Below are 25,867 nucleotides of genomic sequence, written 5' to 3' on the forward strand. Positions count from 1 at the left end.
CTGTGCTTGTTTGTATTGTGGCGAGTAGAAGAACCTGTGACTGAGGATTCTGGTGAGCAGCAGATATAAGTAGCTGAGCAGGAGCTCATTGAAGGCAAGTTGTGCCCTTGATTCACTTTTGTTACCCAATAATGTTCTTTATAATCATTTACCATGCATAGGCTTAATTTTGATGGGACCCGATAGGTATCCCTAGATTGTTTATCTCTTTACCTTGTTATCCCTGAATCACTTGGGTAGTTTTGCTATTGCTTTACATGGTTTTGGGATAATATTTTGTTATATCCATGTTCCAGTTATTTTGTTATTCTATTTATGTTCATGTCAAGATCATTAATGTTAATTGGAACATAGAGCTTAACTTGAGAAACACGTGCCACCACAAGGGTTTAATGGGACGTCCTTGGCCAACTAACTAGGAAAGCTAGTGGAAGACTACCTTACCCCAAAGGGGCAAGGGCAGTAGGGGATTGCATGCAAGGAGGTTCTCGGGTTGATTTTGCTGCGATGGCGGTCAGACGGGGGATTCTTGCAAGTGCTCTTCCCATAACTTAGCGGGTTTTCGGAAGCTAGTGGAACTTTGTAAAGGCCTCGTAGTGGATCTCTAGCCATTCACCTCGGTAGTGTCTAAGGGTCTAGCTAGCCCTGGCAACATGGGATACACGACTTGTGGGTATAGGGTACAACCTCTGCAGAGTGTAAAACTAGTATACTAGCTGAGCTCACGGTCACGAGCAGCTCAGGACTCTCTGATGATTAAATATGGAACCTAAACTCAATTTGTCATATGCATTGCATGGGATTTGTTATTAATTTTGTTCAATTATTATTTATTATGGTTCGGTATTCACTTACATTTAGTAATTGCTAATAAAATTTGACCAACTTATTAAAAGCAATGCTCAGCTTAAACCATTATTGTTGATCAGCCTTACACATCACATGAACTCTCACCTTTGGTGAGTTCATGCCACATTATTCCCCACAACTTGTTGAGCTATGATCATGTGTGAGCTCACCCTTGCTGTCTCACACCCCCCCCCCCACAGGAGAAGAACAGGTGGTTCAGGAGGAGCCACAAAGCGAGGAGTTTGATCTGATCTAGGTGGTGTTTCCCAGTTGACTTCTGCGCCAATGACGATCCTTAGTTCGTTTTATATTTATTCTTTTATTTTGTAATAAGCCTTCCGTTATGTAATAAATACTCTGATTATTGTGACATTTATCTCTGTACACTCTGTTATTATATATGTTGTCTTCTCGGCGCATGTATGAGATGCACCCGGCTTTGTTCCTTAAAGCCCGGGTGTGACAGCCGTCCCACCCTCGCTCCCTGCAGTGGCGCGTCACATACGCCACCTGCGCGACCGCGATGGCCCAGGACGTGGCGTCGTAGGCGGTGGCAGCCCTGGGGAGACCCCACCCGAGGACGAGCACTGGCATTGCAACGTGCGCCGCCAGTGCGGCGGTATCGATCCACGTCAGCTTAGCAGTCATTGTGGAGCCAGGACACGACGGGTCGCTGTGACAGCGAAGAGGGGGCAATAGTGGTGGAGGAGAAGAAGCACGCGACGTAGTCGTGGGGAGAGCGGTTACTGACGCGCGCTGAGCAGAGCAGCGGGTGTCGCGCGATGTGCAGAGCACAGGGTGGCCGCGCGACTGGTGTGGCGAGGCAAGGTTGTCCGCCGAGGGGCAGGCCGGCGCTGAGCAGAGCAGCGGGCGTCGCGCGATGTGCAGAGCACAGGGTGGCCGCGCGACTGGTGTGGCTAGGAGAGGCTGTCCGCCGAGGGGCAGGCCACCGGCGGGTGAGGAGCGACCGATGGGGCAGTGGAGGCTTACTGGCGAAGGGAAGTGGAGGCTCGCCGGCGGGGATGAGAGCCGCCGCGCGACTGCCTGCGGGATGAGAGCCGCCGCGCGACTGCCTGCGGGGATAACGTCTCTAGGGTTTTTCCTAGATGGGCCTTATAGAATTTAATTGATAGATGGGCCTCATACGTTAACCAAATAACGCAGCACACGTAGGCTAGCTGCGCAAATATATTGTGTCATATCGGTCAGCCAAAGGTTGCGGTAGCAACTTATAAACCTTCCTGCTACACAGGAAGCAATCAGCTTGTGGTATTGTCAACATGTGTCAAATTTTTGCGCGCGCGGATGGGGCGGGGTGAGGAGGGCGCGGCTTAGTGTGGCGATGGACGATCCAGATTGAACAACAGCGATGGATGATCCAGATTGAACGGAGGCAGAACGACAGGCTACCCTTACAGGCTTAATAAGTAGTAGAGATTACATGGTCCGCAAAGAATTTAAAAACACAACTTAAACATAAAAACAAAATAACATAATTCATATAAATATAACTAATAAACTACTGCTTGCATTCCTCATCTTCATCTTACACCTCTTATGTCGCTTCTTCTTTCTCTAATTAAAGTTGCTTTGACAAGTCTGTGAAGATTGAATGTTCAGTTTTCATCTAAGATCTATATTGAAATAGAGACTAGAAGGCTATAATAGGAAGGAAGATGAGTGAAATAGAGAATGAGGAGCATAGATGAAGCCAAACACCTCCCTCTATTTGTAGGTTAGATTCTAAGATTTTTTAGACATTTGTTTTTTTCAAATTTTTGGATTTCAAACTGTTCAAAATAGCTATGTGCAATAGTTAGCTCACGTAGATCAATCAAAACAAAATATCCAAAAAGTCATTTGATACTGATTGGTTCATATCAGTACTAACCAAACCGAGCCGACTAATCAAGATAGGGCATGTCGAACCAACCGATCAATATGGACTCGACCGTCCAATACACCGACTGGTATCGACGGTCGGTACCAACTCGACCAATCAAAACTTACATTGAGACCGATGCGATCAACTATAGGCCAGGCTACATCATGAGACGATAAAACCTAGAGTTGAAATTGCATGATGACTGATAGTCGAAAGGTGCTTTCATGGTTCGACTTTTAGGCTCTTCTTTCCTGAAGACAAAATGGCTTCAGAAAACATATCTTGTTATTAGATTGTCTCAGCGTGTATATGGTCGTGCAATATACTATTTTACACTGTATACTGTAATGTTCATAAAGTGATGTTTGAAATAAAAAATAGGATAAAAGATAGAATGAGTAAGCTCCGGGAGACATCCTTAAGAGTACATAATAGAAATATTTTGCCTTTTATAGTATATGAACATTTTACTATCATTATATTATATTTGTAACTAAAATTAACGCACATTGGACATCAAGGAATAACAATCATCTGGTTTTCAGAACTATGTCGTTCGATCTTTAAGATAACCTTCAAAAATAAAGTGGATTTTACAATTATGTTATTGGGAACGACTATTGTGCAAGTGACAGTTGTAAACGTCTAAATGGGCCTTCTAGATCTTTAGAACGCGATCCAACCGTAGATTACATTTCTATACTATATTAAATCACCAGTTTCAACAGTCGTCTCGCGTCATTCTTTTACAAATAAGTCCTCACATCTATTTCAAATTAACCCGCAGCACGTCCTTCCGCTCCGCGCAACCAACCTTCGCGTCCCAAAACACACCTCCGCATATAGATGGCAATACGGCGGTCCGGCAGGGGCCCGACACTCGCGGGCCACAGCTCTAGCCTAGGCACAGCATGTTGGTCTGCTGACTGTGCCGGGCCGGCCTGTTAGCCTGTCGGACCATTTGGTTAAATGAGCGTAAAATGTTAAAAAAGCGGTGCAGAAGGTAGGGTTCGAAGTCACACCCTGACGGAAGAAGGGCGGGAGACATTGGATGAAGTCGCCTAACCAGTAGAACATCATGGTCAGATATTTTTAATATTGAATAGAAATTGTACATATTTATATACATTTTTTTGTAAAATAAAAAAAATATAATCGTGTCGGGCCGGGCCAACACTACAGGCCGAGCTTACAGCCCAAGCACGGCACGACGATCGTGTCGGGCTAGCCCAGGCACTATTAAATGGGTCGTGACTCGGGTCGGCCCGTCATACACGGCACATTTGGTCATCTATACCTCCGCACGATAATTATGATCCTCACCTTAGTTGTCGCCATCTCGTTCGTCATCATGCTTCTTTTCTCTCTCTCTTCATGTCTCCGCCTCCGCGCCACCCCATTCTCGGCAGAGGGCATGAGAGTAGGCGCCTCCTCCCAGTATTCGTCCAACACCAGTCCCGACACCGACCCGCATAGTGGCTATTGTATGTCCATGAGGACGTTTCACAGTATGCGCGCACCATCGTTTTTGCCGTCATCGAACGTCCCGTTCGTCTTCCCTGCCTTTGCCCTATTCTTCCTCCCCAACCTACTGCCCCCGCCCACGATCGCAGCCGCGAGCCGACCGATGCTCTTCGACGCGGGTACGGGGCGAGTCGGTCTTGCTCCTGGCCTTTCTTTGTGTGTGCCGCCGAGGAGGACACGGTGGCGCCTGCCACTCTTAGGTTATCTTGACGATGAGGAGTCCAGGTCTGAGATATTGGACAACTAAGGCCCGTAGCGCGGCAGTAGTCAACATATGCTACGAAGTTGGTGGTGGTGTTGTGTTGCCTCGGTGAGTCCAGGGCTGGGAAGGCACTCGCATTCTCTCACCCTTCTCGGACCGACGCCTGGTGCGGGTGCCTCTCGGTTTGGAGCTGCTCCAGCTGGGCTTCTTTCTCCGCTTGCATGCTCTCTCCTTATATGTATCTAGCGATATAATACCTATGTTGCCTCTAGATGTCCAGGTCTTCGTCGTATCCTTCGGCAACGAACGGGTATGGCCGCCTCTTCCCTTCCCTTCATGCTCTACGAAACCTTGGAGGTTGGGAGGCGAGGGATGGGGTCACTGATTTGCTGCTTATGGTACCCATTCTATGGCTCGACATCGCCTGTCTACATGGCCTTTTCCTTACCACAGTGTCGACTCGGTATGCTTGTACCGCTTCTATGTACCTGTCACCCATCCTTCTATCATTGCAAAAATTATTGTGTTGTTCCTATGTTGTTTTGGGTGTTAGTTTTTTGTTGTGCTAAGGACTGAACATAATTTGGGTGTGTTAATACTTTTTTTATTGTCTACACATGGTTTGTGTTATTCTGATGATGGCTCATGGATCCTACAAATGTGTTAGCATTTGGAGATCCATGCGGGCACTACCACGGGGTGCTCGTCTCTTGTGTTCTTGGCTCTTGCAAGCATTAGGTCGTTTCTGAGACCACATTGGCGCAATAGACTCCATGGTGTTTGATGTTACTGAATTGGATGGAGCAACAATGATTTGTCACACTAACAGTAAAAGGAAAGGTTATTTATTGGTTTTAAACGTTAGTAATTGCTACGAAGTACAATAATTTGTATGGAGCGCATCTAGTTTAGCAACCACTCCATATTTTGATCTATCTTTTTTATAAGTTTTAGTTCATGTGACTTATTTTAGAAACTTAAAATCGCAAACTTCCTCTTATTTGGTCTATGTATGGTGGAATTATGTCATTCTATAATCTCTGATTGTTTATTCAGTCGTTGTGAACTCTCTTCTAATCGCTCTCTTCATTGGTCATGTTGTATCAAGACATATTGAATGGAGTAAACAACAACATCAGTTAGTCAAATCAAAAAATATTATACGGAGAGTGGAGACAATCAATAAAAAACTTAAGATCTTTTTGGTGGATAGTTTACGTGGGTATTGTTGTGAGTCGTTGCAACGCACGAGCAACCGACTAGTAACACTTAAACTATTCTTCCAGCCCACACAACTTTATCAAAAGAGAACGATTGTTGTGCAAGTAAGACTTAGGTGTAAGTAGGGATGGCAATGGGTCGGGTCGAGCAAAAAGCCACCCACAATCACACCCGCTGGTGCAATTCCAAACCCGCACCCGAACACGTCGGGTTTCTGGTCACTCGCGGGTTTTATTGAGTGTGCACATTTAAATAATAATTTTGCAATAAGCAATTAAGTGGCAACAATAGTCGAGTTATATGTACAAATTTTAAACCTTTTCACGTTGAGCGGCAGCAAAACATTTCATTAATCATTACTCATTAGCCACGTTACTTATTCAAAATAATTATTATTGTATCTTAAATATTTTTGTACAAAATAACGAATGAACCAAATTTCGGGTTGGGTGCAGGTCACTCGCGGGTTGAAATATAAACCCGCACCCACGAAACACTTCGGGTTGGGTGCAGGGTTCACCCGCGGGTCAAAATCTTGACCTGTACCCGCACCCTTCGGGTCGGGTACACATCGGGTTTCGAGTTTACGAGTTAAAATTTCCATCCTAGGTGCAAGCGAGCCTACTAATTAGATTTTTAGGTCGTGATCCAACCATAAATCACATTTAACACTTGAACATCTACCCGCTCGGACAAGTTTATAAAAAAACCCTTGACAAACTATGGTTATATCTATGCTTGAATCATGATCTAAAGGCCCAGAAGACTTACTTGCACGCTTACACCTAAGACTTACTTGCACAACATCCATTATAAAAACACCTAATAAACTACAGTTGCATCTACACTTGAATCATAATGTAAAAGGCTCAAGAGACTCACTTGTACGTTTGCACCTAAGACTTGCGTGCACACCAGTCGTTCGACTGCTGTGCAAGCGAGTCTTAGGTGTAAGCGTATAAGCGAGTCTGTTAGGTCTTTAGATTATGATTGTCATGGTTTCGGAAACTGGGGGGACAATAAGTCTGTGTTCGATAGGGGTGCTAGTGCGGACTCATTCTGAATGGTGAATCACTAGGATTCAAACGAAAAACTTGAAACACGGGGGTTATACTGGTTCGGACCGGAGCCCTAGTCCAGTGTAGTACTGATCGTAGTATTACAGTAGAGCGTGTTACAACTGGTGGGCTTGTGTGCGTACGAGGGGAGAGGGACCCTCTTTTATACTTTAAGGGACGATCCTTACAAGTGAGAGAGGGAGAAAGACACAAAGTGAGAGAGAGTTCTTTAACTATCGCCCTCAGTTGTATTGCGTAGTGGGCCCCTCTGGGGCCAATCTTGGGGTGTGCATGCGCACGTTATAGCTCCTTCTGACAGGTCGTGTGCCTTCATATTCCTTGCATGGCGCTCTATCCCATCCATCTACCCTTCAGGACCCTATAGTTTACTCTATGCCCATGCCATCGCACCGGATGGGTCCCACAGAACGTACTCCCGGTAAGGTTGAGGTTCGTGTCCAGTACGACTTCATCTTTCGTCAACTCCCTTGCGTCACCCTTCAGCATGTTCGAGCACACGCAGGGTTTGCCGTCATGTCCTTCCTGGTACGTGGGTTGAGACTTCGATGCCATGACTCCCCTTGTTGTCGTACACATGACGTAGACATGGTTTGGTGACGTTGTTCCTCATCGCGGCCGTCATGGGGAAACGACGTTGGCCCTGGCTCCTTCCTCGTGGATCCACTCGGCGGGGACTTGGTTGACTCTCACCTAGCAGACTTGCTCGATAGGAACTTGGTCATTCGTCCCGTCTCGCAGACTTGCTCGGCGGGGGCTTGGTCGTTCGTCTCGTCTCATAGACTTGTTCAGCGGGGACTTGGTCGGTAAACAAGTCGAAGAGAGGTTTATGGGCCTCGCTTTGGGTACCCCTTTCCTGGGTACTCGACAATGATCTAAGCATACATACAACCGTGGTTTGTTATGATTTTTTTGATAAAGCGATGAGAGCTGGTGGGAGGTTTAAATGTTAAATTTGATCTATGTTTGCACCATGATCTAAAGATCTAGAAGACTTACTTGCATGTTTGGACCTAATACTTGCACATGTGTCGTTTTCTTTTAATAAAGCTGCACGAGCTGTGGAGAGTTCAAGCGTTAAATTTGACCTATGACTAGATCGTAATCTAAAGATTTTGGGCACTTTCGCTTTAATTAAAGTCAGTTGTTCGAACTGCTGTACTTGTAACCTATAGAGATAAAACAGTGTAGAAACAGTAAAATTCGTTTCGGATTAAAACTAAGTGAACAGCTTGTTGTTTGCACGTTTGCATCTTAAGTATTATATAGGCATAACAGTGCGTGGCAAATTCCCGGCCTCGAGAAAGTGATGACGAAGAAAACAAACAGGGGCAACAGCAACATCGAAACGATAAGGTCATGACCAGCGAAGGGAATTTCTACCTCACGCTTCAGAGCAGCATCGGCTGCTGCTTTTCACCGCCGCTGCAGTGTCACGGTGCGCCGTGCACGCACTCCCAATGGCACCCGGCGGCGGCGGCGGCATCAGAGCCCCTTCGCCAGACCTCCCAGTCCCAGCCCGGCAAAAGTTCGCAAACTCGACGAGAAGACCACGGGCTTATTCCGCTGCCAGTGCGCTACCGAGACTCCCACGGCCTCAGTCGATCAGACGCGGAGCCGTGGTGGTAGTGGTAGCATGCGCCCGCGGAAGCGAGCAGCAATCCTCTCCGGCCGTCGCGGCAAAGGTGCGGCCCGAGCCCGGCACGCTCAGCGTCGAGTTCCGGACGCGGGACGGCTGCCGGCTCGGCATCGCCAGGTACCCGGACTTCGCGTACAACGCGCAGGGCGGCCGCGGCGTGGGCGCCGGGCGCGGGTCGAAGAGCGGGGAGGATGATGGCATTGGCACGGTACTCGTCGACTTCGACGTGGCGACCCTGTACATCCCGCCCATGTCCGGCGCGACGACCAGGTTCCTCGGCCTGCCGCTACCGCCGTACCTCAAGATCGATATCTTGCCCGAGGCACTGGGCGGAACCATCGATCGAGCCACTGGTCAGGTAATAACCGTGTGTCTGCTGCATCCAGGCAAGAGTAGTTCTTACCTATTTATATTACCAGATTTATTTGCTCTTTTTTCTTCTTTCTGTGGAAGATTCATTAATGAATCCTGTTGGCTTGTTAGTACCAGAACTCAGAATATATCATGACCAAGATCTGAAGTCGCAAAAAGCCTTCAACGAAATACTGTTGGCAAGCATTGTGCTTATGTTCCTTTTGCACAGGTTGATCTCAAGTTTAGATCGAGGTTCTGCTTCTCGGTTGGGAGCGTCTACAAAGCGCCGCCACTGTTCGTCGAGACAACACTGACCTCCGAGGAGTCGAGGGGAGCCATAAGATCCGGCACCGGAGAAAGAATGGACGAAGAAGGCAGATGCAGGCTGGTTGGGGTGGCCGTCGTCGACCCAATTGATGACCTCTTCATGAACACATTTCTCAGCCTGCCCACCGAGTGCATTGCTTACTTGAGCGCCACCATTTCCATAGCCGCTGCGAGATGAACGTCTTTATTGCTGGCTTACATTGAAAATATAATGCGCGCGCCGATTTCTTTTTCTTGTAAAGATTAGCCAAGGCTCGGCCATATCGCTTCAGTTCATATTGGAAACCTGAAGTACACTACTATCGATCATCGCTTGGCCATTGATGTTGTTGGGGTGTACCATGTCTCATAAGCTAAGGAGCCCTCGTGTGTAAAAGAGGCCAAAATAATATGTTCAGGGACATATGTATAAACATCTAGTGGTTTAATTATATAATATTATAATGCTAACGAACACGCTAAAAACAAGTTGTAGCATTAATGGCACAAGAGAATATTTCTAAAACTAGTTATCACTTTAATATCTATCTTTACTACATATTAAGACAGTAAATGTAGTCTGACTCTCCTCGTTCTGTCGTCCATCGATCTGGACCGTCCGTATCCTATCGTGCGTCTGCGTCTCCCACGCTCCATCCCCCTCCACCGCACCACCGCACCTAATCCCTAACCTTCCCCCGCACGTTCCTCTCCTCTCTCTGCCGCGTTGCCCACCCCCTGCCGCGATAGACGCCTCACGGCCCCCGACAACGACGACCGCGCCACCATGACCTCCCATCGCCTCCACCTCCGCCACAGGGCGCACCCTCCCCCTCGCCATGGTCACCGCCGGAGCGCCACCTCTACGCCTCGATCCCGGTATGTCCTCCTCCCAAACCTTGCTAGTCCTGCCAGATCTGGGTGGGATAGGTAAACGAAAACACCCACCTGGCAACGTCGCTCGCGCCAGCCACCGACTTCGACTCCGTCGTCGACGCCTTCGGGTACAACGAGTTGGCGATTGCGCGATGCCTGGGAGCTCCAACCGCGCGCCCACGAATTTCAACTCCCCTGCTGCCGGTAGGAACAGGAATACCCTGCGACGGCTTCTTGGGCTCCTTCAGGTCACCCCAGATTGATGTCGTCATCGACACTGGAAACCCTTTCCTCAACTGCATTGTCATGGCGGCAATTTGGTTCCCTTAATTCCCTAGGCGGTTTAGGTTTGGGGCAAAATATTTCATTCTGGTTGTGTTCTCTACAGGAGGAATCCAATGGGAAGCGGTGCAGATCGACCAAGCGCTGTGGCATGGAGGACAACCCGAGAATGGTGGAAAGAAGCAGGGGAAGGACAGTGCAACGAAGCCCCCCTAGCTGCCTAAGGACTACATCCATGTCTGGGCAAGGCGTGGCGAGCAAGGCATGGCGAGGCGATGGACTGTCACAACCTCGTGGAGAGGGTACATTTTCCTAAGGCTCTGTTGCACTATTATTTCTTTTCATCGTCATCCTTGCTGGCTACAGAGATTCGTGTGTTGAGTTTTTTCCTTGCTTCTTATGGATAATTCATGTGAGAAGGGAGAAGATCAGCTAGCGAATGAAGCCGCTGCAGGATCTCGTGCCGGGTTGCAACAAGGTAACCGAGAAGACACTCTCACTCACTCACTCAATTAACATCAGGCACTTGCTGTCACTCGAGTAGTTTGGCGCGCTCACGGACTGCGACCCGAACCTGGTGGACCCGTGCACGTGGTTTCACGTCGTGTGTGACGGCGACAACCTCGTCATCCGCCTGTGAGTGATCTGTGTTACGACGCGCTAGCCGCTTCTTTCTTGCATGCATGTCTTTTGATTGCCGCCGCCCTCTTCGATTTCGATCTTGGATCGCCTATTTTGTTCGTGTAGACAGTTGTGCGCCAATCGCCCATCGACGTGAGATGTACTACTCGAACGGACGAAAATCTTTCACAGTAGATTGCATGACTAATGGGATACACATGTAGTGATTTCAGGCTAAAGAAGCTGCTGAATCAGCTTTCAAGGATGGAAAACAGCTACTGGTTCGCTTCAAACTGATAATTTAATTGAATTCTTTTTATTTTGTGTGGGTCTCAACTATTAAGAGGTTGTGATGCATATACAGGAAATCGAGTTCCCTACAACTGGACTACAAACTATACCAGGTTCGAGATTGATGACCATTTAATTTGTTGTTTTATCGAAAGTGCAGAAAAGCTGCCCGTCATTATATTAAGAAGAAAATAGAAATAGTCCAAAATGGACTCAGTTACAAGGAAACCCTCCTAAGGAGGCCTAAAACAAAGATACAAGAAACTATCCATAATATAAGCTAAGAAACTGTCCCAAAAAATGACATTTAATTTGTGTACCTACTCCCTCTGATTCTGAACATAAGTTGTTTTAGATTTGTGCATATGAACTGAGGAAGTATTGAAGTGGTATTACTGTCGTGCACTTATTACATATTGCAAAAGATACCCCCACCATAGGTGATAGCATTCAGTTAGCAAAGGCATAAGCGTGCCCTTGATATAGGCAAGCATGATGAGGGGGTGACTTAATCCCTTTACCTGAGGTCGTTCTTCTCTTGTATCCTGAGTTACTGTAATATGTAGCTTTGTTGGTGGTGGGACTGAGGTGTGCGTTGTACTTCATTTGTACTCTACTCTACTTTTCTTTTAATGAAATGATATGTAGCTTTCCTATATGTTCAAGAAAAAAAATGGCATAAGCGTAGAGAATAAAATTATGGCCAGTTGCCTGGAAACTCTGATGATTTACACTTAAAAAGTATGAAAATATAAAATGACTTATATTCAATTTGGAGGGTGTAACAGGCCTAAAGCCTCCAACAGGACACAGGAACAGAGTATCACACAAGAGCACAAGTGTTTTGGTGGCTAGGATGACTTAACCTTTTCTGGTTTTCTCTTCTATTAATATAGCTAATGTGAGCTACAAATCAGGCTGTGATGGCCCCTAATAAATGCATAATATTACCCAACTAATCAGCCTATTACTACCTATTACTCCATGCTGAAATTTAGCTAAAGTAAATATTATGAACCTAGACACTAACATGCACTGGACATGATTATTTCCAACAGGGTGTACCTTGGTTCTACTTAGTGAAAACGCTCTACTTTGTTTCTATTCTTACTTTTAGGTGATGGCGAAGGAGGAAATGAGATGACTGGAAGCATGCTTCTCATTAGAGAATTTTGTGATCGCTTCGTACCTGCAGAGAAAGCAACTCGAACCAGAGTAGTATGTTACGCGTGGTTTGCCCTTGGCAACTTTTATAAGAGATTAGTACGCGTGGTTTCACGTCGTGTGTGACGGCGACAACCGCGTCATCCGCCTGTGAGTGATCTGTGCTACGACGCGATAGCCGCTTCTTTCTTGCCTGCATGTCTTTTGATTGTCGCCGCCCTCTTCGATTTCGATCTTGGATCGCCTATTTTGTTCGTGTAGACAGTTGTGCGCCAATCGCCCATCGACGTGAGATGTACTACTCGAACACACGAAAATCTTTCACAGTAGATTTTGAGCATAGATTTATAACATTACCATATCAACGGTTATAAAATCAACGCTATCTTTAAAAAACACTTTCTACATAATTCAGTTGGTGTTATTTTTTGCAACCGCATACGTATACATTTTGAATTTACTGATATTCAAAATTTACAGAGTAGTTAGGATTGTATTTGTTTGAGATCTTAATTGAAGAAAATATCATAGTTAGAATTGCATTCCTTTCTTCTGTTATGATTGTATCTGCTGTATACAAGCATTTTGCAAAACTACTACTACTACTCGATTTGTTTGCTCTAAACTGCATCTTTGTCGACAGGGATCTCGGGAGACTGAACCTGTCGGGTCCTCTGGCACCCGAGCTAGGACAACTGGATCAGCTGCAATACATGTTTGCTCTTCTGATCCTTCTGCTGTGCTTCGGGCCTGAAATTTTTTCCTGTCCACTGTACTGTACATGTCAATAAACGAGGTATCAGTATCACTAACCCCTGAAATTCTAAATAATAGGGAAATTTTTGGGAACAGCATCAGTGGACCAATCCCATCAGAGTTCGGTAGCCTGGCGAACCTGATCAGCCTGGACCTGTCCAGCAACAGCATCTCAGGAGCTATACCCGCAGCCCTCGGGAACGCCAAGTCCCTGAAGTTCCTGTGAGTCCGGGAATACAATGGTTAGTTTCGTTAGTTGCCATTGGTTCTATTCTTGCATGAACGTTTCTTCAACTCTGTCGGCAGGCGTTTGGATCACAATCGCCAGACGGGGCCGATCCCAAGGGAGCTTGCTGGGCTGCCCAATCTTGGAATTGTGTGAGTACTATCTACGTGAGCTTCTTTTGATTGATAAGTTTGTTTATAAATACGTTCAGTTAGCTTTCTTTATAGAGAAAAGCACCAATCACACATTATTTTGTTAATAAGCAATACAAGAAAAAAGATATTTCACTGTAGTGACATAGATTATGCTCAAGTGTTGTCGAGAGTAGGCCCATTTTGTTCATGTTTACCTTGCTAAGGAGTTGTCACAATCTTGAAAACCTAAAAGTAAAGGTAATGGTTGTTGCCTTTGGAATATTTCTATTTAAACTGTTTAAAGGTCATATTGTTGTTTAGAAGTCGGAGTGATGTTGATGAGACATTTGAGATAGATTGGGGATTCTTAAATGCTCAATGGACTGATGGCATGTGTGCGAATCTTCAAATTGTGCAGACGATTGGTATTGCTTGGCTTTCAAATGAATTTTCATTTATGAAGTTTATCCTCTCTAAATCTGGAGATCTATTTTGTAAAAAGTAGTAATCTGAACACCTTTTTGGACTGTCTTATAAGTGGCTTCTATATTTCACTGCACATTTCAGCAAATGGAACCAGCGAAACAGATAAAGGTCATGAAAGGATTCTAGAAACGATCAACACAGTTGGACATGACGGTAATAACATTGACACCGCTGATTTTTGTTTATGTTACTTGAAAGTTTAAAGATCTCTTGTGTCATATAATTTATGATATAGACATGAATCGACTAGACAATGTAAAACATTAAAAGCACTATAAAACATAATGAGCACTATGTATCAGGTTTTGATCCAGAGTAGAAATTGATCACTATGCAACTTCAAAATATAAGCTTAAATCCAATGAGATGCATGAGTTCAGAGGAATTTTCATGTAGTTTGGCAGAGAATAAGGTCTCACAAATGCATTATATTTATGTTTCGCCCAATGAAGCAGCCCATTGAACTGCTCTGTTTACCTTTATTATGAGCCTGGTATATATTTCTCGAAGACCTCTTGTACTTTGCTTATATGACTCTTCAGTCATCATTGCTGTCATGAGAGAGCTTATTGTGTTCTGAAAATGAAGAGTGATGTGACTAGGATATATCCAAATGTCACTCTCTCCCTTACCAGAGATTTAGGACTCTGGTAATTATTTTATGAAACCATACGCAATATGCCTTACTGCCATGATGACTTTCTTTATCCCTTTGGGTTTCTCTCTGAAATTATGTCCTGGTTGTGAAACAAGAAAATGCAGACATACCGTTTCTTGTTACTACTAGCACCAGCTGGTATGTTCTTTCAAAAAAAAAGTGGTACATGGTTTTACTCTGAAAAGTGAGGCGCACAATCATTATTGTAAATAGGACATATAGAAAAGAACGAAAAACAGCTCTGAAATTTACCAGCTTTCAGAATGCACAACTATGTACTGGAACATGCATTTCCATCTCTACTGATACACTGTCTATTTGTTGTAGTTTGCACTTGTTGCGCCAGGATGGGCAGGGCGTGTTTGGATCACCGCCGCTGGCAACATGCCACGCCACACTTCACGCGCCGCAGTTGTGGCGGCCGAATCGGCCGCGGCACCTTAGGCGGGGTGTGGCGCTGGATGTCAGCGTCCAAACAGGCCCTCAGTCAGTCATTGATGTGCACCATTTTGATGGCATAAGTGATTTGTTTATGTCTTGCATCATAGTACTATAAATCTGATTCTTAGAATTCAGTCATATATCAGTCATCATGGCCTCATATGTTCTCACTCAAACAAAAATGGAAGCCATTTAGGAGCAACAGTAAGAACCATTGCAATTGGTTCATTATGTAGTACTTGAAATCCACGATTTCTATTATGAAAAAATACAACCAAATTTGAGGGATAGTTACACATCGAGGCTTTTTGAACGCTACACTTCTGGCTCCCTCCTGGTATGCCCCTATCCACTTCCTCCATTCCGCCTTTCGGAGGAAAGCATTTGCCTTTTGGCCCTTTGATTATTGTGTGGTTTCAAATTAATTTATTCATTCATAGCTTCCTAGGTCGAAGGTAAATAGAAAGTCGCTGGTTTTTGTTAAACCTGGATTGTTATGGCTATCGATGTTACTTGGACCTCTGGTACTAGGCTCCTCATATTCCGCTCACTAGATTTCTGTTGTTGATTCAATTTCCTTCCATTCAATAAAATCCATGTGTGTGATTGTTGTCCTATGTTAATTTGAGGCCAAGGAAGTGAATGGGTGAAAATGATTTTGTCTATTATCACATGATTTGGTTTTTTACAGCATACTCTTATAGCCCACCTGTAATTCATCAACATGGATTGATTATGTGCCTCTCTGTTTTGTTGTATCAGTTATGAAGTTTAAATAAACATTGAATCCATGTTCTTGCACACTATTTTTGTAATGTTCAACCAAAAAATCTGCTTCATATATGTTCAGCAAGACAGAAGTTAATAGGTTACATTCAGTTTTTTCAATTGGTAATGTTCACAACAACAAAAAGGACGTATTCAGTTTTTTCAGTCCTTTTCTGTTCAGTTCTTAACCACTTGTAGTTGCCTATTTGGTAATGTTTAAGTTCCCATGACCGATCTGGCAGTGCGGTTAAATTTATGGGTTCTTTTAGAGCCATGGATTAGATTAATGTACTTTGTCCACAAACTCTTAACACCGACAAACTATCCTTCAGGAGGCGCTAGGCAAGGAGGTGAGTAATACCTATTACCTCGTGCTCCATCCAAATCCCAAAAGTGTAACTCCTCTACAGCTAGCACCAACACATGATTGTTTTGTGCAATGTTTAGGTGTGTTAAATGATTATGAGCAATAGTCTGATTTGATGGTTGAGTTATTTTTAGATATTAAGATAGTTTACCTTTTAACGTTATCAACACATTGATATGCTACATGATCTCTGTCCGTGCAATCTTTTGATATGTTACAGAATGCACTATTCCTAATTGCTTAGTTGAAGCATCCTGCAGATCAAGGTAGAGGATATGGATGCGTATGCCCCTAAAGATCTTTTGGTTGTCACTACAGGTTCACAAGTAAGACATACATGCTATAGGCCTCAATTTTTCAATTGTTCTCAGCAGCCACCTTAAAACTCTTGCATCTCTCGATTCAACTTTGCCAGGGAGAGCCACGTGCAGCTCTGAATCTTGCATCTTATGGGGGAAGTCACGCTCTTAAACTATCAAAAGAGGATGTCCTTCTTTATTCAGCTAAGGTATTTCTATTTATCTTTCACTATTGTTTTCCTGATAGCTTTCACAATATTTGAGATTAGTCACATGGGAGTTGTTATACATGTTAGCTATCTAGGCCTGTTTTATATTGGTTATGTATTCACATAAGTGGGTGCTCTTAATGCTGGTGGGTGGAAGCTGTATCGAACAGGATTTGCTTATATTATGAAGGAAATTATTTTCATATTTGAAGGCTTGTACAAATTATTATTCGCTTTTAGTCAAGATAATGCCTGGAAAATTATTATTCTTATGGAAGTTAGCATTTCAATTTATTGTCCTGCATATATTTTCTTTTCAGGTTATTCCTGGAAATGAGACACGGGTAATGAAGATGATGAATCGTCTCACTGATCTTGGCCCAAAAATTATCATGGGTAAAGATTTTGGCCTGCATACCTCTGGGCATGCCTACCGAGAGGAGCTGGTAAATTTTCGTTCTACTTGTTTTATGGTGTTGTGCTGTTGCCTTAAGATGACAAGAGGCCTTTGATTTATTATTTGCAGGAGGAAGTTCTTCGGATTGTTAAACCACAACATTTCTTGCATGTTCATGGAGAACTCCTATTTCTCAAAGAACATGAATCACTTGGAAGATCAACTGGCATACGGCACACAACTGTAAGTAATCTCAGTAACTTGGTGCTCTGGATTTGTATGCCAACGGAGAGAATATGTGCATGTTTCTTAGTCTGTAGTGGGTATTGAATTTCAACAAGCAGTAAGAAATGTAGGACTATAGTAGCAGTGTAGTATTCACAAAGAACCTTGTTTGATCTGTATTTTTTTAATCCAAGTATTATTTGCATTGCCATAATATAGCAAAGCTCATATTTGTTAGCATTGGTAGGGTTCTTAGATTGCTTCTATAATTGCAGGTAATAAAAAATGGAGAAATGCTTGGTGTATCGCATCTAAGAAATAGAAGAGTTTTGTCCAGTGGGTTTGTTTCATTAGGGAAGGAGGATCTTCAGGTGAACCATTTATTTTACACGTCGTTTTTTCTGTCTTTTGCAGTTATGATATCTAACATGGTATATGATATTACAACTCATGTATAGTGATAGTGATAAGGCTTTTGGTACATCCATTGATCTCTGCATTGATGAGAGACTAAGAATCGCATCTGATGGCATTATTTTTGTCAGGTAGTTTCTTGTGCAGTTTTGGAGTATTTTCTAGGTTTATCTTCAGCAAAAATTTCTCCTCACATGTGAAATGATAGTGATTTATGTCGAACCTTGTGATAGTCAAAATGGTAAACCATATATAGTATTGTTCGGTGCACCTAAACATTTTACATGTTACTCCTTTGCAGCATGGAGATCTTCCGACCTCAGAAGGAACATGGTTTAGCGCAGACTGGTTTGAAAGGAAAATTTAAGATTACTACAAGATGTCTATGGCTTGATAATGGAAGATTGTTGGACGCACTCTACAAAGCAGCTCATGCTGCATTGTCAAGTTGTCCTGTGAATTGTCCACTTAGTCACATGGAGAGGATGGTAGCTGAAATCTTGAGGAAAATGGTACGGAAGTATAGTGAGAAGAGGCCTGATGTCATTGTGGTTGCTATGGAAACACCACAGCAAGTTTCTCAGAACACCTCGATGCTAAATCATCTGGAAATTTTGAACCTTCCTCAGCTACTAGCCATCTGAGCAGGAGTCCAGCTATGAGTCTTGAAGGCAGTTATAAAACACACCCAGACAACCCAGAGGTGGATGCGGAAGGTACTCGTAACTAATTGTCTTATGAATCACTCTAATTCTATAGTATCTTCAAATAAGGTGTTGCATAGCATGTCTTGAAACTTTAGAGTGGTCTGCAGGGCAGGTATAGTCCTACACTCAAACTGGCATCAACCGTCTCATGTTGTATTGGCTTTTTAGTTTTTCATTAAATTCATATGGATGTGCATTGTCGCATGCCTTTCATCGTCTGATACTGTGATGACCCTGTCACTACTTTCGTTACACAGAAGCCCTTCCTGAGGCCACGAGAACAGCACCGGATGATGCAACCACACTGTTATGCATCTATCATGCATAATGGATAATATCTGATGTTATGCTTCTTTCACAAGTGGAAATTTGCTCATGTTACATTCAGTAAGCTAGAATACCTCCAAGATTCAGATATTGTAATGAACAGATTCCATGTGAGATACGTTTTCCTTTTGGCGAAAGAATCCTTTCGCAAGAACATTCATTGTAACATTGAAGTATTGTATAAGCTTTTCCTGGTATTGTTTTAGAAACAGAGACCTGTTTATGGAGGTTGGGAACAACACCTTGGATTGGAGCATACAGCCACTACCCCAAAAAGGTCCTACTTAGGCAACAACCAGGTATCATGCTTAAGAATGCTCACATTAAAAGACTTTACTGTTGCATAAAAGTTGAACATATTCTGATTATGATACTAGAGCAATTATAGAACCGCCATTCTTTTGAGAAGCCTGTGAGGATTTACAACTAAAGCTGGGAATACTTTTTACATGTGATGAATGGTGAGTAACCTCCTTGTTAATTGAAAATGGATGGTTAGTATTAGGATCATCTTTTTTTAATGTCCTGAAGTATGTCTGAACTGAAGCCGAGAATGCTTTCAAACTGCAGATGAACAGGATATGAAGGCAGCCTTGTTCCAAAAGCAGTCTTTTGGTGATGTACATGGAGCTTTTGCATAGAGTAGTTTATGTGGCAGTTATCTCAAGAATTTTCATCTGGTGGATGTACAGGGTTCGTATAGCAACATTTCCTTGTAGAAAGTTGAAGTTGTATATCGAGGGTGGATTTACCTATGTTTATCTTTTCGACCCCAAGCCTCTGGGAAGCTGTGAACCATAGCCTCATGAAATATGCCTGCTATTGATTTAGTGTTTGTGTTTTTCTTGTTTGTCATTATTTTGCACTCTATTTTAATATAACACGCATTTTGTATATAAGTTACTGTGGTATTATATGTCCTCGTTGCAACGCACAGGCACTCACCTAGTACTACTTATTAAGGCTGCAATAGTAGTCGGCCATTCCGCGTTCTGCCATTCCTTGTTCTACCCATTCCGTGTTCTGCCTTTCCGATTCTCTCCTCTCCGCGCACAGTCCATTCCCATGTTCTGCCACAATTCTATATCTATCATTCTCATTCCCCCTCCCCACAAAGACCATTCTCATTCCCTCGTACAACCGACGCCTAGCTAAAATTAAAAAAATACACATGGTCCCAAGGAGATTCGAACCCACGACCTCTCAAACAAATGCTAGCAGTAGCTACCACTATACCACATGTGTGTTTATATCTACATCTATAACAGAAAACACATCTACTACATCTCTCCCCAAGTCCACCTGCTACCCTTGCACAATGAGTAGTATTTAAAGAAGAGCCTTGCATGCAATTTCTTTTGTTTGAATAATGTTTTCAACTTAAATTCCTTTTTTGCATGCGTGACATTTATTCTTCGTAATATTTTTTCCATGGATCTGACTTGTGAGTCATTTTTATAAACCAACGCCAAACATGAATCCATGTTCTTACTTGAAAACCCCGAACAAACACCATTAGCAGGAGGCACTCGCGTTGGGGTCGCTCATCGACGACAAGAAGAAACTTGACGACTGTCAGTTCGACCTCTAGAAACAGTCCTACGTGGCCGCATGTGTCGCTATGTACAACAAGCTCCGGCGCAGCCGCCGCTTGGACGCGGTGCAGAGCAGCTGCTCCGCGCTGTCCATCGTCAAGCAGGGGGACCTCATGGTCGTCGCCAACATCGGCGACTCTCGGGTTGTTCTAGGCATCGCATTCGACGACGACGCCATCACGTCGTCCAGCTCATCGTCCACCTAAAGCCCAACCTGCCACGTAAGTCGCTACTGACTGGCCATGAATTCTTGTGCGCTGAGACGATGGTCGTTGCTGACGTTGTATGAGTGTCCTCGAACACGATGTATGTAGAGGAGTAGCACATCCGGTGGTGCAACGGCCAGGGATACTACCTTGTTGATGAGCCTGAGGTGCACTTCGTTTTACAGCACAGCCAAGAGTCATCAGTACTCGGTATGTCGCGCGCGTTCGACGACTACTATATCGAGGACTGTGGCGTCATCTTGGCGCCAGAGGTGACACAGAGGAGGACCGACAACAATGACCAGTTCGTCATCCTCGCCACCGTTGGGGTAGCTTTTGTGCCAGCTTGCCTTTAATTCTCTTCGCAAACACACACTTGCCTTTTTGTTTAAGCAAAAGCGTATGGTGGTACGTGTCTGATGACTAACGATGTACGAGGGAATTTCTTCCGGTATGTGTGAAACGTGCTCTCCAATGATGAGACCATGCAAATCGTGACATATATCAAAGTCTGCATGATACTGATGGTTGCAATGTAGTGGTGAAACAGATAGATTATAAATAACAAAATTTATGTATGGCTAGAATCACAAATTGATTATGAAACATTTTCTCATAACGGTATAACACACATTTTGTATATAAGTTATCGTAGTATACTGGTATTATATATTCCCGTTGCAACGCACGGGCATTCAGCTAGTATCAATAGAAACTAATACGAATGATACTAAAAAACCACATGGTGAAACACTAGTTGCAAACACCCTACAATCTAGTGATACATACAATACCAATTAAACACACAAAGTGACTGAAGCATGAATTAAGCATCAATATCAATTGCAATGAAGGAAGCATGAATCACTAGAATTGTGAAGCACCAGATTAGAAACTTCCTATCATGTTAGTGCATCTAAAAGAGATGAATGCCCATAGGAATCTAAACTAGCAAGAACAACCTCATGAGCGACATCTAGCATGATATGATTATCTAATAAATTTTCATGAGAAACAGGCAACCTATCATATTTTTCTAGTAGAGCTAGATTTTTCAATTTTTAGCTTCTCTACTAGGTTCTTGAGCATAGCGTTTTCACTTTCAATATGAGCAATATATGATGGATCAGTTTCTCTACTAGATTGCTCAATTGAGACAGCGTCATACCTTGTGGCCAAATTACTATGAGAGCCCTCATGATCTTTTGCCAACTTACATTTAAAATTGATGACGCTGATATCCTCGTCACCCTTGTCGTCGTCGTCATATTCCTTCTCATCGCTCTCATTTCTAGTATCACCATTATTAGTAATAAAGCATTTATAAACAATGGAAGACGAACCTTTTGGTGATGAGGATTCATCATCCATCGATCGTGATCTTCTTCTTCCTCTACCAAGTTATTCTCACAAAATATCGAGGAAGTAGAAGCGAAAGACGTTTCACTACATTTTGCATATTTTTCATGGATCTTAGCCAAAATGTTGTGAGCTACAATAACAGGATCATTTTGATGAATGATAGCAAAATAAACATTTTTGCTAAGAGACTTGACTAAGATGTCACAGGCTAGATAATTTAGATGTGGCATCTTAGTTTATATTTAGATGAGGTTTTCCTATCAAGATCAACATGCAATATACCAGCATCAAATATTTGTTCTACTTCAGGACCTAAACTCCTAAAAGTATTTTTCAAATGAAAAGACTAGGATGTATAGTTAGAGCCATCAAAATGAGAAGTTCCAGTGTTACCTCCTCCTACGACATTGTCATCTCCGGAAGGCTAAACTCGCGACTGGAGAGCCTAGCTCTGGTACCAATTGAAAGTTCTCTTTATGGGGGAACACAAATCTAGACGTTATCTAGAGGGGTGAATAGACGAATAAAAATTAACACTAAAAATTAGAATTTTCTTACTATACTTGAAGAAATGTATGTCACAGAATGAAGATTAGCTCAAGTAGATCGCATCCGAATACTAGTTTCTATCTCAAAAGATCATGCACTTCAAAAATAACTTATACCAAAGATACGTAGTGAAGTATAAATGATAAAGCAAATAGAAATAGAACAGAGATACAAAGACACAAAGATTTATCACGTGGTTTGGCCAAACTTGAAATGCTTTCCTACATCCATGTTAGAGTTAACCAACCTCGCTTGAAGTCTATTTCAACTCATTCCTCTGTTTGCACAGATTCGCCACCAGGTGACGAACCGGGTCTTCCACTATATTGAATTGGAGATCTCTACGGAGCCAGGCTAGGTAGATGTGTGCATTGAAAATGAAACAACGTTTTTATTCATTTTTGAGAAGAAAAATAGTGTATCCAAGCTTACTGTTGGAAATCAAGTCCTTACTGCTCATATCGACATAGTGAAAGGGAAATGTGCCTTTGGGCAATTTCTAAGTGTTTTGGTGATTTAGTGTCCAACACAAGTGCCTAAGTGTAAAAAGGTGGACAAAGTACAAATCAAGAATTAAGGTATGTTTCTCAGACTTAGTACATTGTTTTATGGACTAATGTATTGTGTCTAAGTGCTGGAAACAGGAAAAATTCAATTGGAAATGTCTTGGCTCGAGCAGCCAAGAATCTGCTGAGTCTGGGAGCACCGGACTGTCCGGTGGTGCACCGGACAATGTCCGGTGCGCCAGGCTGACTCGGCGTGAACTCGGCGCTCTCGGGAATTCGCCGACGGCGTACGGCTAAAATTCACCGGACTGTCCGGTGTGCACCGGACTGTCCGGTGAGCCAACGGTCGGCCGGGCCAACGGTCGGCCGCGGAATCTGTGCGCGACACGTGGTCGGGCCAACGGTCGGAAGGGGGCACCGGACTGTCCGGTGTGCACCGGACTGTCCGGTGCGCCAACGGCTCCCAGATCTGCAACGGTCGGCTGCGCCATTTAAGGAAAGAAATCGGGCACCGGACAGTGTCCGGTGTGCACCGGACTGTCCGGTGCGCCGATCAGCCTTCCAGAATTGCTCTCAACGGCTCCTAGCTGCCTTGGGGCTATAAAAGGGACCCCTAGGCGCATGGAGGAGCACACCAAGCATTCCTACAACATTCTTAAGCACCAAGACATCGATTCCACGCATTTGGTTCATTGTGATAGCATCTAGAGCTCTTGTTGAGTTGTGGACTCATTGAGTTGTGTTGCGAGCTCTTGTTGCGACTTGTGTGCGTGCTGTTGCTCTGATTTTGAGTCTTGTGTGCGTTGCTAGTTTCTCCCTTACTCCGTATTTCTTTGTGAATCTTAAGTGTAAGGGCGAGAGGCTCCAAGTTGTGGAGATTCCTCGCAAACGGGATATTGAAAGGCAAAGCAAAACACCGTGGTATTCAAGTTGGTCTTTGGACCGCTTGAGAGGGGTTGATTGCAACCCTCGTCCGTTGGGACGCCACAACGTGGAGTAGGCAAGCGTTGGTCTTGGCCGAACCACGGGATAAACCACTGTGTCATCTCTGTGTTTGATCTCTTGTGGTATTGTGTTTTGCTGAGACTCCTTTCTAGCCACTTGGCAATCATTGTGCTAACACTTAACAAGTTTTTGTGGCTATAAGTTTAAGTCTCTACAGGATCACCTATTCACCCCCCCCCCTCTAGGTGCTCTCAATTGGTATCGGAGCCATTCTCTTCAAGAAGGGACTAATCGCCCGAAGAGATGGATCCTAAGGGGAAAGGAATCGTGATCAACGACAAGGAGAAGGAGTCCTTCGTCAACGAGCCGAAGGATGACAAGACTACTGACTCGGGCTCAGGCCACAAGCGCAAAGACGGGAAGAAGAAGAAGACAAGGCGCATCAAGGAGATCGTCTACTACGACGATAGCGATGAGTCTACCTCTTCCCAAAAGGACGACGACAACGACTACAGGAAGACGGTCAATTCGAACTTTTCATTTGATTATTCTCGTATTCCACATAGTTCGAATTCGCATTTGCTTTCCATTCCTCTTGGCAAACCTCCACACTTCGATGGGGAAGACTACGGATTTTGGAGTCACAAAATGCGTAGTCACTTATTCTCTCTCCATCCAAGCATATGGGAGATTGTAGAGAATGGAATGAAATTTGATAGCTCGGATAGCCCTATGCTTATAAATGAACAAATCCATAGAAATGCACAAGCTACTACTGTTCTATTAGCATCTTTGTGCAGGGAAGAGTACAATAAGGTAAGCGGCTTGGACAACGCCAAGCAGATATGGGACACCCTCAAAATCTCTCACAAGGGGAACGACATCACCATGCTCACTAAAATGGAGTTGGTGGAGGGCGAGCTTGGACGATTCGCAATGATAAGGGGAGAAGAGCCAACCCAAACTTACAACAGGCTGAAGACCCTTATCAACAAAATAAGGAGCTACGGAAGCACGCGATGGACGGACCACGACGTCGTCCGCCTAATGCTAAGGTCATTTACCATTCTTGATCCTCATTTGGTGAACAATATTCGTGAAAATCCTAGGTACACCAAGATGTCGCCCGAAGAAGTTCTTGGAAAATTTGTAAGCGGACGAATGATGATCAAGGAGGCAAGGTACGTGGACGACGCATTGAATGGTCCAATCCATGAGCCTCAACCCATTGCTCTCAAGGCAACAAGGAGCAAGGAGGCGCTACCAAGCAAGGTGGCGCAAGTTGAGGCGGCCGGGCTAAATAATGAGGAGATGGCCCTCATCATTAAGCGCTTCAAGACAGCGCTTAAAGGTCGCAAGGGACAGCCAAGCAAGACCAAGACAAAGGAGAAGCGCTCATGCTTCAAATGCGGTAAGCTTGGTCATTTTATTGCTAACTGTCCCGATAATGAAAGTGACCAGGAACAAGGGAGCAAGAGGGAGAAGAAGAAGGCATACAAGAAGGCAAAGGGCGAAGCACATCTAGGCAAGGAGTGGGATTCGGATTGCTCCTCCTCCGACTCCGACAATGAAGGACTCGCCGCCACTGCCTTCAACAAGTCATCCCTCTTCCCCAACGAGCATCACACATGCCTTATGGCAAGGGAGAAGAAGGTGAGTACTCAAGACTCCACTTATGCTTCTTCTAGTGATAATGAGTCTAGTGATGATGATGACATAGATTATTCATACTTGTTCAAGGGCTTAGATAGATCTAAGATAGATAAAATTAATGAATTGATTGATGCCTTGAATGATAAGAATAGGCTTTTAGAAAAGCAAGAGGATTTGTTGTATGAAGAACATGACAAATTTGTAGAAGCACAAAAATCACTTGCATTAGAGATTAAGAGAAATGAAATGCTTTCTTTTGAACTATCTACTTGTCATGAAACTATTGCTAAGTTAAAGAGTTTTAATGATGATTTAAATGCTAAATTAGAAGTTGCAAATAAATCTAA

The 25,867-nt window shown here is 43.9% G+C and overlaps 3 protein-coding genes and 1 pseudogene across 4 annotated transcripts; all 4 read left to right on the top strand.

Annotated features, from left to right (window-relative positions):
• The first annotated feature begins 8,138 nt into the window (after positions 1 to 8,138).
• LOC100278102 (uncharacterized) lies at positions 8,139 to 9,386 on the top strand. The gene is made up of 2 exons (NM_001151489.2): positions 8,139 to 8,754; positions 8,980 to 9,386. The coding sequence occupies exons 1-2, from the start codon at positions 8,218 to 8,220 to the stop codon at positions 9,253 to 9,255; spliced, it is 813 nt and encodes a 270-aa protein (NP_001144961.2). The 5' UTR covers positions 8,139 to 8,217; the 3' UTR covers positions 9,256 to 9,386.
• Positions 9,387 to 10,653: 1,267 nt separating this feature from the next.
• Positions 10,654 to 13,428, top strand: LOC103653912 (leucine-rich repeat protein 1). The gene is made up of 5 exons (XM_020552206.1): positions 10,654 to 10,692; positions 10,759 to 10,850; positions 12,934 to 13,005; positions 13,125 to 13,268; positions 13,353 to 13,428. Exons 1-5 carry the CDS (start codon positions 10,654 to 10,656, stop codon positions 13,426 to 13,428), a joined length of 423 nt encoding a protein of 140 aa, XP_020407795.1.
• Positions 13,429 to 15,913: 2,485 nt separating this feature from the next.
• On the top strand, positions 15,914 to 18,314 carry LOC103653913 (uncharacterized). Its single transcript, XM_020552207.2, has 7 exons — positions 15,914 to 16,452; positions 16,542 to 16,634; positions 16,955 to 17,080; positions 17,161 to 17,274; positions 17,532 to 17,627; positions 17,802 to 17,866; positions 17,972 to 18,314. Exons 1-7 carry the CDS (start codon positions 16,402 to 16,404, stop codon positions 18,312 to 18,314), a joined length of 888 nt encoding a protein of 295 aa, XP_020407796.1. The 5' UTR covers positions 15,914 to 16,401.
• A 413-nt stretch (positions 18,315 to 18,727) lies between these two features.
• Positions 18,728 to 19,562, top strand: LOC103653914 (ubiquitin carboxyl-terminal hydrolase pseudogene; annotated as a pseudogene). Its single transcript, XR_565800.2, has 4 exons — positions 18,728 to 18,814; positions 18,911 to 19,003; positions 19,093 to 19,165; positions 19,275 to 19,562. The product of XR_565800.2 is annotated as a ubiquitin carboxyl-terminal hydrolase pseudogene (transcript).
• The last annotated feature ends 6,305 nt before the right edge of the window (positions 19,563 to 25,867 follow it).

The sequence above is a fragment of the Zea mays genome, chromosome 4 (assembly GCF_902167145.1).
Source record: "Zea mays cultivar B73 chromosome 4, Zm-B73-REFERENCE-NAM-5.0, whole genome shotgun sequence".
In the NCBI taxonomy this organism is placed as follows: domain Eukaryota; kingdom Viridiplantae; phylum Streptophyta; class Magnoliopsida; order Poales; family Poaceae; genus Zea; species Zea mays.